The 14,173-nt window shown below is 33.1% G+C and overlaps 1 protein-coding gene across 2 annotated transcripts in view; it reads right to left on the bottom strand.

The window, feature by feature from the left end:
* LOC143230820 (carbonic anhydrase-related protein 10-like) overlaps positions 1–14,173 on the bottom strand; it is a 181,622-nt gene that overhangs the window by 16,031 nt on the left and 151,418 nt on the right. For both annotated transcript variants that reach the window (XM_076465005.1, XM_076465006.1), the window contains exon 7: positions 379–533. In XM_076465005.1, the coding sequence (XP_076321120.1) occupies positions 379–533 (155 nt within the window). The remainder of the gene's footprint in view (positions 1–378; positions 534–14,173) is intronic.

A 14,173-nucleotide genomic window follows, 5' to 3' on the forward strand; every position in this document is an offset into this window, starting at 1 on the left:
TTGTTGGCTAATTATTGAGAATTTCAAAGTATCTAAAATATGATTCAATTGAATGTTAAAAGTGCGCTTAAAAAGGAGACATATAATACAAATTAATGTTTCTAAAAGTACAAAAATAAAATGAATTTATTGTTTAATATTACTTGCTGTGTTCAAAAGGGTAAAAAAGTAATTATTCTTATTTTCTATTGTTCTGGGAATATTTTTGAAACTAGGGAAAATTTGAATTATGAAATAAAATTATATAAAGTTTATTTTATTTTTTATTTTTGAATAGAATTTAAAGACCACAGTTTGGCATTTCATTTTGATACAATAGCTGTTGATTGTGTGGCAATTTGGAACAATAATGTTGCCATTTTTCAATAGGAGACATACCTGCTGTCTAGTTATATAAAGTGGTTTGTTCATCACAAGCCACGTAACAGTCTCGTGACATCCGGGCATTGTTAATGAGCCTTCGTACGTGGTATAGAAATGAGTGTCAGGAAGCAATTCCTGCACCGAGAGCGATTTTAAAACAGCCTGTTGTCCTGGAAGAAAAATAACAATAAACAAATAAAGCATACTGTTTTGTTAAATAAAAATCTATGGTGCATAACAACCCTTCCACATGTAAATATATTATTGTAATTGTCACTTGTACCCAATATGTATTCAATGTACAGTTGATTAGTTTGATAAAAACAAGACAAACTGAAATGTAGCACTCAGGCAAATGTTTCAGGTGATTTATTTTCAGTTTTTTTGTACCCAAAATCATTTCTTAATAAGAATCTACGTTTAAAATTGCATACGTTTTAGATATGGACTACAAATTAAATAATAGGGGGATTCATGGGTCTCTAGGTTTGATCCCACCAGTTTATTAAAGTTTATCAGAGCCAAATAGTGGTATATAAATCGATGTACCGTATTGCTAGTTCGTCGTATTCTCGACACGTAATTATGGGCCAACTAAAATCTACACTTTAATATAACAGTTATCATAATGTTCAAAAATTATGTTTCAAATTCTTTTTCAACAACAAATGGCTCATAACTAGTTTTTTTTCGTCTAACATTAGTCACTTTCGATTCTGAAATAACATTCACAGCACTTTCGAAACTGATTTTTTTTATATATTGACGAAGGGATTGTCGAATGTCATTTTATAAGTTATTGGTAATATTGGCTCTCTTTGCTGAGTTTCGAATTTGCTTGCTGACTAGATCTATTTGTGAAGATACATCGTACCCAATACTAAAGACATGAGAAATGTACATGTTACTAGTTTATACTAATGATGCAGCTTCATAATATCCACAGTATCCATTCTTGTACAAGGTATAGAGAATGTTAGCCACAAGAACAGAAAAACGCCATTTTGTTTAGTTCCAACTGTCTAGATTGAACTTCTGGTATTATTAGCTCTCATCCTAACAATCTTCGAACGGTATTCCACGTTCCGTAAACTCTTCAAGAATGTCCTCTCAGAACGGCTCGTATGGGTTATCCTGAAGATGACCAAGAAAGGTCGAAACGTTGTTCTCTGCTTTATTAGTAAAAGTGTTAATACCCATACCAGCCGTAGTGAGATACATTTTTATTTCAAGTGGGTTTCTTGTCATCAAGGAGAATGTCCTCTGATAAAGCAGAGCTTATGGCTTCTTAAGAGTTAATGAGAAAACAAACAAAAACAAAACCATTTTCAACACTAACATCACTTTTCGAATATTCACAGCTCTTGATAGTTTACATAAGGGGTTACAGTCCGTCATCACAAACAGTAAGTTCATAGCGTTTAATTTTGAGAACAGTTGCATTCATGATTACTTTTAAAAGTACATTTACTAGATCTTTCTGGACTCCAGGTCTCAAATGTCGAATTGCTACATTAATCAGTGGATCAAATATTGACATGAATCTACTTGAGCTACAGATATATTTTCATTTTCGGGTGTGACTTAACCTATCAATATTTCTGTAAAATATTTGATTTATTTCTGCCAAATGCATAACCTCTGAAGTATTATATTAAATAAACATGAAATGTGCTGTTTTATTCAAGTTAGATTAGTGTTTAATTTATACTATTTCCTGTAGAATTCATATCTGACATCTGTATTAAACATGGTAATAATAGAAATATTTTATATTAACCATGTCGTATATTCTAACCGTAAAAATAACTTCAAAGTTCTGGACGCATATTTTAACTCATACATACCAGCGTCTGTAACAAATTTCAATATCTCAATTTTAGGGAAAAAAGAAATATTTATAGGAATAACTTAAAAGTGACTCATTATTTTAAAAATAGTGCATATGGAGATGTATAATGCTTTCCTTCGTTTTTTTCTATATGTAGAATCTACTGGTGGGCCAGAGTTAAAATCAGTGGTTCGATTTCCCAAGGTGGTAGAATGCGGATAGTTAATTTTGAAACTTTGCACTGAAACAATAATTATAAGTATTTGTAAATATACATATAAACCAGTACATATTCCTCTTTATATTAAACTTCAAGCTCTCAACAATGTCTAAAATATTTTAAGAGATATTGGAGAAGTGACTTTCAAAAGTGTCCCTACCGTCACACTGTTAAATTAATTAATTTTGAGAATGAAGTTGGGCTTCTAGCGATTCTGTATTATGTCAGTCAACAGTACCGAAATCATTAAAGATATACTGCTATTGAAATAACGTAGAATTTAATAGAAAAGAAAAAAAAACAACATTTGCAACGAAAAGAAATAGTGATAAAAACAAAATAATATGAAATTATTTGTTTGTTTGTTTTTTAATTTCGCGCAAAACTACTCGAGGGCTATCCTAATTTAACAGTGCAAGACTAGAGGGAAGGTAGCTAGTCATCACCATCTACCGCCAATTCTTGGATTACTCTTTTAGCAACGAATAGTGGGATTGAGCATGACATTATAACGCTCCATAGCTGAAAGTGTGAACATCGACCGCCAATTCTTGGGCTACTCTTTTGGCAACGAATAGTGGGATTGAGCATGACATTATAACGCTCCATGGCTGAAAGGGTGAACATGTTTGGTGTGAAGAGGATCGAGCCCTCGACCCTTAGATTACGAGTTGACTCCTCTAACCACCTAGCCATGTCGGGCCAGATTTGAGGAAAACAGCTTTGTACTTTACAGTTAAAACATATTTCAAATTGATGCTGAAAAATTGTATGTTACAATAATGATTATTTAAAACTTGCTTTTTGTAGATATATTTCCTCCATGCTATAAGGGATCAAGTTTTGTTTGGTACTAAGCACAAATGGAATGTACCTGTGCTGTGTTCATCATAAATATCAAAATCTGACTTTTAGCATTATAAGTCTTCAGGCTTAACTCTGAGTGACCTGAGCAGATAGGATAAAAATTAAGGTGTGTGGGTGAGTGTGTGTATTCTTATAACAATGCTATATAGTTTACCGAAGTGATTCTAACCTCTAATTTTAGTGTTGTAAATCCGTAGACTTACCGCTGTGCCAGCGAGAGACCTTTCGGGTGACCGAAAATAATGTTTAAAACATTAAAACAAATACTTTTCAAAATAAAATAAAACTCTTGAAAATAATTCTTCAGAAACCATAACAGTTGAGAAAAATCTTTTTCTGGACGATACTGCTGAAACACTTGCTATAAAAAAGAAACTTTGTTCGCTTTGTTGTTAAGAACAAAGCTACAGAATGAGCTATCTGTGCTGTGTTCACCATGGGTATTGAGCTCGGATTTTAACGTTCAAAGCCTTCAGAGTTACTGTTGAGCCAATGGGGACAAAACAATAAGACTACAGGGTTTTGTTTATTAAAATCATGTTACCTTTGAGATTTTAAATTGTGATTTTTGTTTTAAACACGTATTTTGCAAAAGGATGGCGCGATTAAATTGTCATCAAACGATTTAGGTTCAATTAGTCCCAAAGAAAAAAATTTTCAGCATTTATTGACGTCAGGATGAAATATAATTTTTGCTTCTTCCTTTAGACGAGTATTCTATTTTACTCTTGCTAAAGATATGATATACACAGATACACTGATTTCCCTTAAGAGTAATAAGCTAGTATCTGCAGGAGGTTCGAGCTGAAAATGTTTTGAGGGCGTAAATCGGAATTCTCTGGTCCAAAATAAGTTGTGAAAAAAAGAGTGAATACAATATAAAATAAACAAAACAAACTTTATTGACTCCACAAAATAATCAGAATGAGTGTAGTTATGAAGGATCGTGCTATATTGAAGCTTCCGAAGTTTTCTGAGCAGAAACAAAAATATTTTTTTCTCAGACCAAAAAACATTATATACAGAAAGCAATAATGCTAATTTCTTCAGGATGCATGTGCTACCTACGCCACTGATGGTCATTCCCATAAAAAAATAAAGGTGTTTGTGTCCTCAAGGTAGCACTTGTGCCATCAATGGAAAAAAAAAAAAGAGTGCAGTCTACTTTCATATGGTATATTTAATTTTACAGAAGAGAGAATGCATGTGCTACTGTAGATAAGTGATCAAAACAATAATTCAATGTTCTACTTTAAAACTACACATACCTTTATGTAATAATATGTAATGAAATTTAAGCAGGTAAAGAAGTTAATAAAAGGAGTCGAAAATGAATGGTATGCCTGAATACCACATATTTTCTCTCCTATTTATCTTCACACTATCCTTCTTAATTTTAAAATATATCCAATTTTAATAAAACAAATTTGCACCTTGACTAAAAATGTATTAATTCACTTTTGTACAAAACTTACAGAACAATATGCACAAGTAACATGAAGAACACAAAATTATACTAAAATTGCAACCCAAAAAACATAAATATAAAACCATCTTTAGGACGAAAGAAAAAGTCAATAGATTAATATAATTTTTTTTTCATGAAATCACAGAAGTACATTTTTAAAAATGATCGTTAACAAAGGTGCCAAGTAGCAATAGAATCCAAGAATGATTATTAAAAATATAGTATTATCATACAAAACATGAATAGAGTACACGTTCCATCTTTTTGCAATGTAAAAAATAACAATATTTTATGATGAATTTAAACTACATTATCATCGCTACATGTTTTGACATAATGATACTCTGTAAGTAAGATAACAGTTTATAACACTACACAGAAATAAACCCTCCAAGAAAGACGTACATTTATGAAACAACTTCACAATGTAGACTACTCATGGATACTAGACTTGCAGTAAAACAAAGATTGGAATAAATACCAGTTTTGTGCATTCGGTATTTCAAATTAAAGCCAATTTTAAATTAGTAACTTCTTGAGATTGTTCTAAATGTTTAATGCAATTAGGGTAATATGTAAAACATATTTTATTTGGGTTTTACATGTGAAAGACAAAATTTGTTGCATAACACTAATACACTTTAGGAAACTTATATTTCAGTTGCTTTTCTTCTGTACCGTATTTATTCCCAATTGGCCTTGCACGGACTACAGTTTGGTGTGCGGATAGAATGAGCTGAGCAACAAGAAGCTTCGGTACTAGAATTGTAACATAACCTTCCTTGGCTTGTTCTGAGGCAGGGAGCTTAAGTGTTGTAGCCATGATTTTTGAAGCAGCAACTGATTTCCTAGACTCTGAGTTATAGCCATTGGCAAAATCAGTTACAGCCTACGTGCCAAAAGTTTCTATTCTACTGGCCAAACATTAGTTACAGTTAGACTGAAAATATATCCAAACGTTTAGTAAAACGAGCAAAAATAAATGCATATGAAATTTTTGGTAACTCTAGTCGAAGACAACTTAGTCTGAAGAGATACGAATGTGATCACACGTAACCAGAAAGTTTGTGATGAAAGGCCTGTGGTCATCTGGATTGTGATTATAAACTTGAATGCCATGATAGCCAGACCTTAACCCTTAAGTATTGTCTTGGCCAAATGAAATGACTACAGGCTTAAATATAGACTTTGTATCCTTGCAAATGTAGACATCTTTGTCTCCCAGGTTTTATCAAGTCACACACTTATCAAACACGGATCTGTGCTGCACACCACGATAACAGCCAACACAGCTATTCTGTAGCCCACCCACATTTTCCTTATTACTGTCGGAACGTTATACAACCAAAGCCCAGGTTCAGAAGGAAATAAATTGTGTAGAATCTGTAAGTAACGTTTCTTATACAAATAACTGAAAGAGGCTAGCAATCATAGAAATTCAACCCCTATCTTCTATTAATGCATGAATATTGACATCTTATTTTAAAACAACACTATGTAGGTTTGACTTTGTTCCTTCATAGGTAGGTACACTTGGAGTATGAATTATGCTTACAAAATATTTCAATCTGCATGATTGAAAATATTTGACCATAATCAAATATTAACCAAGTTTAAACTTCATATGATGTAAGAAAATGTTTATCGATTTCGCTTTTCCACAAATAATTTCATCCACTCACGAATATACTGATTCAATATACTGATTCAATCGAAGATACCAGATCAAACTGTATTTTTCTTCAAAAGGTAGTACAATTTTACTGTTTCTCTTATCTTATGTTGCTACATTCTACTACCACCGAAGTATTTCAAAGTCAAAATTCTCTTAGCAGCTTTAATGAAAATATCAGACACAACATATCTGCAAATAAGGCGTCACAGATCAGTAATCACAGTTTAAACCAGTCTTAAAATTCAGGTCATTGATATACTGCTTGATAGTTGAGTTCTGTGTGTAGCTGATTCATTTGTGTCACAAAACACTCACGGGAGCCCATGTAGGATAGTCCTTTGGAGTTCGACTTTACCACCAGTTGCAAATTAATTTATTTAAATCCAGTATGCAGTTGTGAATGGAGTACACAAGTCATCAAATTGAGGAGGTTTACAGGTAGAATAAAGAAAGAGTTGATTTGGTGGCAGAGATTCAGAATACATGTAATGCTTTAATTCAAAATTTCATCAGCATTCAAAGTATCAAAACTATGTATGAACAGTTCCTCATTAAAGATATGGAGTTCTTCACTTTGAACGAGCAATTGTTCATTAATTGGACTTTCAACAATGCTAATGAAATCTGACACTACACTGAACAAATTATCAATTAAATTATTATACAATAGACTTCAGACGTAGTTTAGCTTCTGTAATCTGGTTAATACTTCTTTTAATTGTACTTAGTCTAGAAACGAGTTTTCTTTCAACATCGTATGATTATTTATATCATTTATATATCGTTTATTAACTAGATTGTTAGACTAAAATGAGTGTAGCAGTTGTTAAGTATTATAATTTATCTCTGACAAGTCTCCGATACAGTATGTTACGTATTATGATTTCACATAGCCTGAAACTGAGTTAAATTTTAATTTAAAAGTTAATTAAATATAGAGATGTATCTAATTTTGATGTTTGTACACAATTTTCTTTCTTAATACAATTATATTTTAATATAGAAAAAAATAGTACAATTTATAATAATAGTTATTATAAATAGTTCATACAAATAATTTACAAACCTATAAAAAATACTGAGTATTCTTTCCCGCCTGGAACTTCCTTGATATCTCATCGAGGGTTCACAATGAGAGAATTAATTCCGAGTTAACGTAGATACAATTCAATTGACATAGAGCTAACTACTTTTCTATTCTTCGCTAGTCTTACACTGTTTATAAGCTGACTTTTCACTGCTGAAGTTATGTAATGTTGTCGTAAAAATACTGATGTCTGATATGAATTCATTGAAATTAAATGTTTTATAAGGTTCAAAATCTATAAATGTTCCTGGTCAAATATCTATATAGTTTCCCGATTAATAAGCGTTAATCATAGAGGTTCTAGAAATTTGAGTTGACTCAACAATATTAAAGATACACTAGTGCTTCGTAAAACATATATTATCTATTCTTACACTTAAGAATCTTCTATAAATTTAGAGAATAGGCAGGAAGTTCGTAATACATATTTAACAGTGTAAGTTACACGCATTTCAAATATAAATTTAATTTAGACAAATGCCGATAATAACATAAATATTTGTTTGTTTGTTTAATTAAGCACAAAGCTACATAATGGGCTATCTGTGCTCTGCCCACCACGGGTATCGAAACCCGTTTTTAGTGTGTAAGTCCGCAGACATACCACTGTGCCACTGGGGTCAACATAAATAAATATATAATTGTAAATCCATTACGCACTTAATACTTACAAATAGTTTGTATGGCGGAGATTCGTCAAGTTCTGTAATACGGTCATGGTAAGGATTACAGAAATTCTACTAGCTGCTGATTTCTTCACTGGAAAACTAACTGTTGAGCCCCAGACACGAACTTAGATATTCTTTTTTACGTGTTTCTACTATATTTTAACTAACACTACAGGCTTAGTTCGAAAGTAGACCTTCTGAGTTATTGATTTATTTCTACTGAACCATTAAACAAAAACTAAAGGATAAATGTGTTGGTCAAGAGATGTTAAACGGTAACTTATTTTCATATATCTAAGTTTCTTTCCATATCGCCAACCATTTTTTCTGTGGTTAAGCTTCGTAAGTTAATGAAAATAACATAAACATTCTGTAGCATTCGTTCTGCTATGATCTTTGTATTCAGACTGCTGGTTTCGATATCATATCTCACAACTTGGATTGCATCTAGATCAACTCATGGTTTAATTTATATTTCCATTTTTTTTAATTGGATAACTTTTCTTGTAAAACTCTAAGTAGTTATACATTAACGTGTACATTTTTTCTCTGCTTGACATGTATGTGTATTATAGATGAATGTGTACAAAAATGTCCATTTCTCGTCACAGAAACATTTGTAATTTCTATAAAATGTTTCAGGATGCCTCAAATATTTCACTCATAAATGACTAGGTAATGTTGAAATACATACATAACACACATATATTTATCCATACACATACATACATTGCAACATCATATATTATCACATATGCGAGTACATATTACACAGACTACTTCCGGCTGGTGCAACATTACTATGGTGTCAACACAGGTTATATCATTATGCTATATTTTGATAACTGCCGTAATGTAACGTGCTGCCATCTGTGAGTTTTTAACGTCAACACGATATCACAGCAGCGTAAAGTAAATTATCACCAATATAAATCAAACAAACTGAGAAGTTTCAGCTAGCCTCGCCATGGCTAGGTGTTTAGGGCGCTCTCTTTATAATCTGAGGTTTGCGGGTTCAAATTCCCGTCACATAACACATGCTTGCCTTTTTAGCCGTGGGAGTGTTATATTAATTTAAAACACATTTCTGTTACTTTACGTAACCTAAGCGTATTTGAATAGAGATCACAATGCCCTACTCTGTTTCTTTGTTTTTTGAATTTCGCACAAAGCTACTCGAGGGCTATCTGTGCTAGCCGTTCCTAATTTAGCAGTGTAAGACTAGAGGGAAGGCAGCTAGTCATCACCACCCACCGCCAACTCTTGGGCTACTCTTTTACCAATGAATAGTGGGGCCCTACTCACTGTAATTTACTGACATCAGGAGTCTTAACTGTATGTAATAACAAAGTGTCAATCACTCCAGTGCTAAGAAGGCAATAAATTCCAGTTCCTTTCATTCAATTATTTTTCAGTTAAATAACTATGCTAGGCAGTTATTCAAAGCTGTACCAAATAGAAGAGCATAATTAACACTTTGCCCAACTACCACAACTATCTCGCACCTTCATTCCAAGTACTTTCTCGTTTGACTCATAAAATAATGAATCATGTTGTCAGATAATCAGATAATGAGATAAGGACCTGTTTAGCCAAAGTTGAGTTTCTTCTATGTTGCTGGCATTTATCTTAGCCACACCCAACTTCCTTGCTGAATTGTCCATTTCTTAATTGTTTTATCAACAATATTTCTTATTGCAACCATCTTGTCTGTTTATACATTAATTCGTACACTTCAACTGACACAGACCTTATACCCTTCACATATTCTTGTAGACACTGTGACACTTCTGTTTTTAGGAGTGGTTTATATATTACATTCTTGACGACCATAGAAAACTTTCAGATACTAAGTAGGGAAACAAATATAAACAAACGCAAAACCAAAAAAGCCCTACTTATACAACAACTAAACCCAAAATTAAATCAATATAAAGGAACACCTTTATACCTATACTAATTAATAACTTAACATCCAACTGTAACGCCCCCTAAAATCCCGTACTTGTTTATACTCGTCCCTAAGACATGTGTCCGGCAACGGTCAATTGAAAACTCCCTTTGTTAACCTGGAGGTGGCCTAGGAAGGTCGAAATTGTTCTCTGCTTATCAGTAAAAGTGTTAATACCTATAGCAACCGTTTTGAGATACATTTCTTTATTACATTCATAGAAAACTGTATATTCTGATCAAACATGAGCATCTTTAATTAAGAAACACTTAATCTCTGTTCTGTTGTGTGATAATCCATTGTCACAGATAGTAACTGTTCATCCCAGTTGTTTCTCCTTGGGGAAAAAGAAACTTTGTAATACCAAGTTCATAGTTTTCATTATTTATTTTGATAAGCCTTTATAGTGTGGTTGATTAAACAAAGTGTGTATCTCCAATACTTTCAACAATTAACATAGTTTAGAGAATAGATGACTACTTAAAGTAGCTCCCTGATTCATCTGAATATTTACAGGCTATCCAATGTTTTGATAAGGCATTAGTTATAGACTGTGCAGATGTGTTTGCAAATGAATAAGGCTTAGTCTACTCAGTGAAGTGATAAATAATGAACACCAACATGTACTGATTACGACATTTAGTCTCTGGGAGAGGATTAACAATATATTATGTATAGAGGAGAATCAACAAATCTCTGTTTAGGCTAGCTTTTCCTCTGGTCAGAGCATAATGTGTAGAATATTTACATCACAGTTATTATCTTGACTCAGATAAAATCAGTAAAAGCACCATCACTTGTTAGCACCCATACATGTAACACCCTGGTGACTTGCAGTTTTGAGTCATGTTAAACCTGAATATCCTTCTGCCTAAGAAGTCTGGGAAATACTAGTTAGTAACCATGATTCACTTGTTTATAACCAACAGCTGCTTGTTCAAATGATAAAGGTTTTGTGTTATTGCAGGTTATTTGTTTCTCAATTTCTCCTGACAATGATTCATAAAGTTGTTTGGCATGGAGCATCCATACCAGACCTAAATACTTCAACTGCTCTTTCTGGAACTCACCAAGTGTTAATCAGTTTCAGAACATTAACGGAATCTCCTATTATATGATTTGGCGTTACTACTGCAGAAATGGCTTTAACTGCAATTTGGTATTCATTGTCAAGACATTTAACAAATAGGGACAATATCATCGTATGTCGAAACAGTTTGTCAGCATATCCACATTATGGACCTGGGTGATGCAGCACAAGAAGGTTATACTTTTACAGTTTTGTGATCTAATATGTAGTTATGTGTTACAGATTTTTAAAATGCAAGAGTCATGTTAGTAATGAATAGTAAATTTTCTGCTATATAAGTTTTGGTTGTGTTAAACAAAGAACAAAAGTACAATAATTTTTTCTTCATTATACAGTACTTGGTTTTAAGAACACACTACCATAATATATAAAATATGTTCCACTTTGTCCTGCTACTACAATTAAATTGCTCCAATTTTACTATTACAGGGATTAACTTTCATCAGGAATTCACAATTTTATTGTGGATATAACTGCACCGAGACTTTAACCAAAGTAGGCTTTCCTTAGCATATGGAATGTTTGTTCAGACTCTTCAAACCATCTTCAATATGCATCAGCTTTAACGAGAGTGATAATGGTACGTAAATCTTGAAAAGACTAAAATCAAAACATTAGTATTATGACAAAAAAACAAGAAAACTGCATATTTATTGTCCTGTCATTAACTGGATTGAGGTGTCGAAGTTGATATTACACTGTTGTAATGTTCACAAGGGCAGTAGAAACACTATCTTTACCAAGAGTGTATGCGAAATATTTCACATGCATATGCATGACAGTGTATTTTCCTGGTTTCAGCTTCAATATCCATAAGATATTGGGTCCAAGTTTTCTAAATCAGATTTAGCACATGATTAAACACCAAGACATCATTGACAGACCAAATATCTTTATCTTTGGAGTTCGTTAAATATAAATTCCATGTACGCTTCTGCTACTGTGTTGAATCTAGATTGCTGGCAAAGTCATTAGTTACTAACCTTACATGTGTCAGAAACCGTTTATTTTACTTGAACATGGTGTGGTAGAAGTAAACATAGTAGTACCAATATTTCAACTACATCAACTTCACTCACCATGCCGATTAATATTTCATCGAGGAACTGAATAGCTAACTGCCCATAATTTCAGAACAACACTGGGTCTACATTACCTCTCAGATAGATAACTGTTTGAATTAAAACTCACTGCTTTCCAGACAAGAAACAGCGCATTTTATGCACTGGTTACATCACTGTTTTAATTTTCGCTAGCTTACTAGACATCATCTGCGGTAAACCACGAAACGCCATTTGTTACAGAGAGGTGTTGTGACTCCTTCTGAAACATATACTTGTACAGTAAACTGTTCTTAGGCCTGTTCTGGCCTGCATCAGATGACGTTTCTGCGGAAACACAATCCACTTGCACACAGGCAAAACTGACCAATTATTTCCACACATTAAATTCATCTTTAAGACTCCATTGCATGCCAAAACTAAGATCAAAGATGACCATTTTCATTCTTTAGTTGTAGTCACAGCCATTCATCTCCTTTCACATTTAAATTATGACAGTTTATCAGAACGTAGTGAGGTCAGTATTGAATAACTGAAATGATGGTTTTAATTGGAGTGTCTGATACACAGATGGATCAACCAAGGTCCTGGAACTCCTTTATAAGATGGAAATTCTGTTTCTTGCCCATGTATCTTCACAGGCATACAAAGTGGTAGCAGATGTGTGAAAGCTGAGTTGGCTACCTTTTGACACAAGCTACACTAGATCTGAATTTATTTGTTTGTTTGAAGTTACACCCAAATCTACACAATGGGCTATCTAGTCGAAAGTGTTATTTAATTATCTGACGAAACAATCCAGTTTTAGGATGAATTATGTTACATATTCGTGATGACGAGATACCCACTTGAATTTAAAATGTATCTCAAGATGGCTGGTATGGGTATTAAAACTTTTATTAAAATAAAGTAAAGAACAACATTTTGAACTTATAAGGTCATCTTCAGGTTAACAAAGAGAGTTTGCAACTGCCCGTTGTCGGACACATGTCTTAGATACGAGAGCGCAAACAGGTATGGGATTGTAGGGGGCGTCGCAATAAATGTTAGGTTATTAATTAGTATAGGTATAAAGGTGTTCCTTTATATTGATTTGAGTTGTTACATTAATGCAACAACTGCCACGACTTCTATATTGGAGAAACAAGCAGAAAAATGGAAACCAGATTCAAAGAACACACACAAAAAAAAACACCCGCAAGTCAAATAAACACAACATAACCATATAAAAAAACCCAGATACAAAGTAGGGAAACAAATATAAACAAACTCAAAATCAAAGAAGCTCTATTTATACAATAACTCAAATCAAAATGAAACCAATATAAAGGAACACCTTTATACCTATAATAATTAATAACCTAATATCCAACTGCAACGCCCCCTACAATCCTTACACATTTACATTTTCGTCCCTGAGACGTGTGCCCGGCGACGGTCAGTTACAAACTTTCTTTGTTAACCTGAAGATGACCTAAGAAGATCAAAACGTTGTTCTCTTCTTTATATTAGTAAAAGTTTTAATAGCCTTAAAACCGTCGTGAGATACACATGTTGCACATTATAAACAAAAGCATTGAATTATAGTTTGTTAAGCAAAGTGGTTCGAGCTAAATACATTTTTTTTTGTGTCCTTAATTGTAAAATATGAACATCTTAGTGGACACTAATGCAACTTGCAACAATTAAATGTTACCAACATTCTCCAGACTTTCCACACGTGAACAGCGTAAGATGGTGTCGATGAATGAAGAGGTGTGTCAACTTGTAACCATGGAGACATTAGTGAAGACCAAGTCGTCTGTATCAGTATCACGCAGATAGCTTATTTCTGTTCTCACATTTGTATGTAACATTCCGTTTCCTTTAGTGTATTGGATCATATTCAGTAC

The sequence above is a fragment of the Tachypleus tridentatus genome, chromosome 10 (assembly GCF_004210375.1).
Source record: "Tachypleus tridentatus isolate NWPU-2018 chromosome 10, ASM421037v1, whole genome shotgun sequence".
NCBI classification, from domain to species: domain Eukaryota; kingdom Metazoa; phylum Arthropoda; class Merostomata; order Xiphosura; family Limulidae; genus Tachypleus; species Tachypleus tridentatus.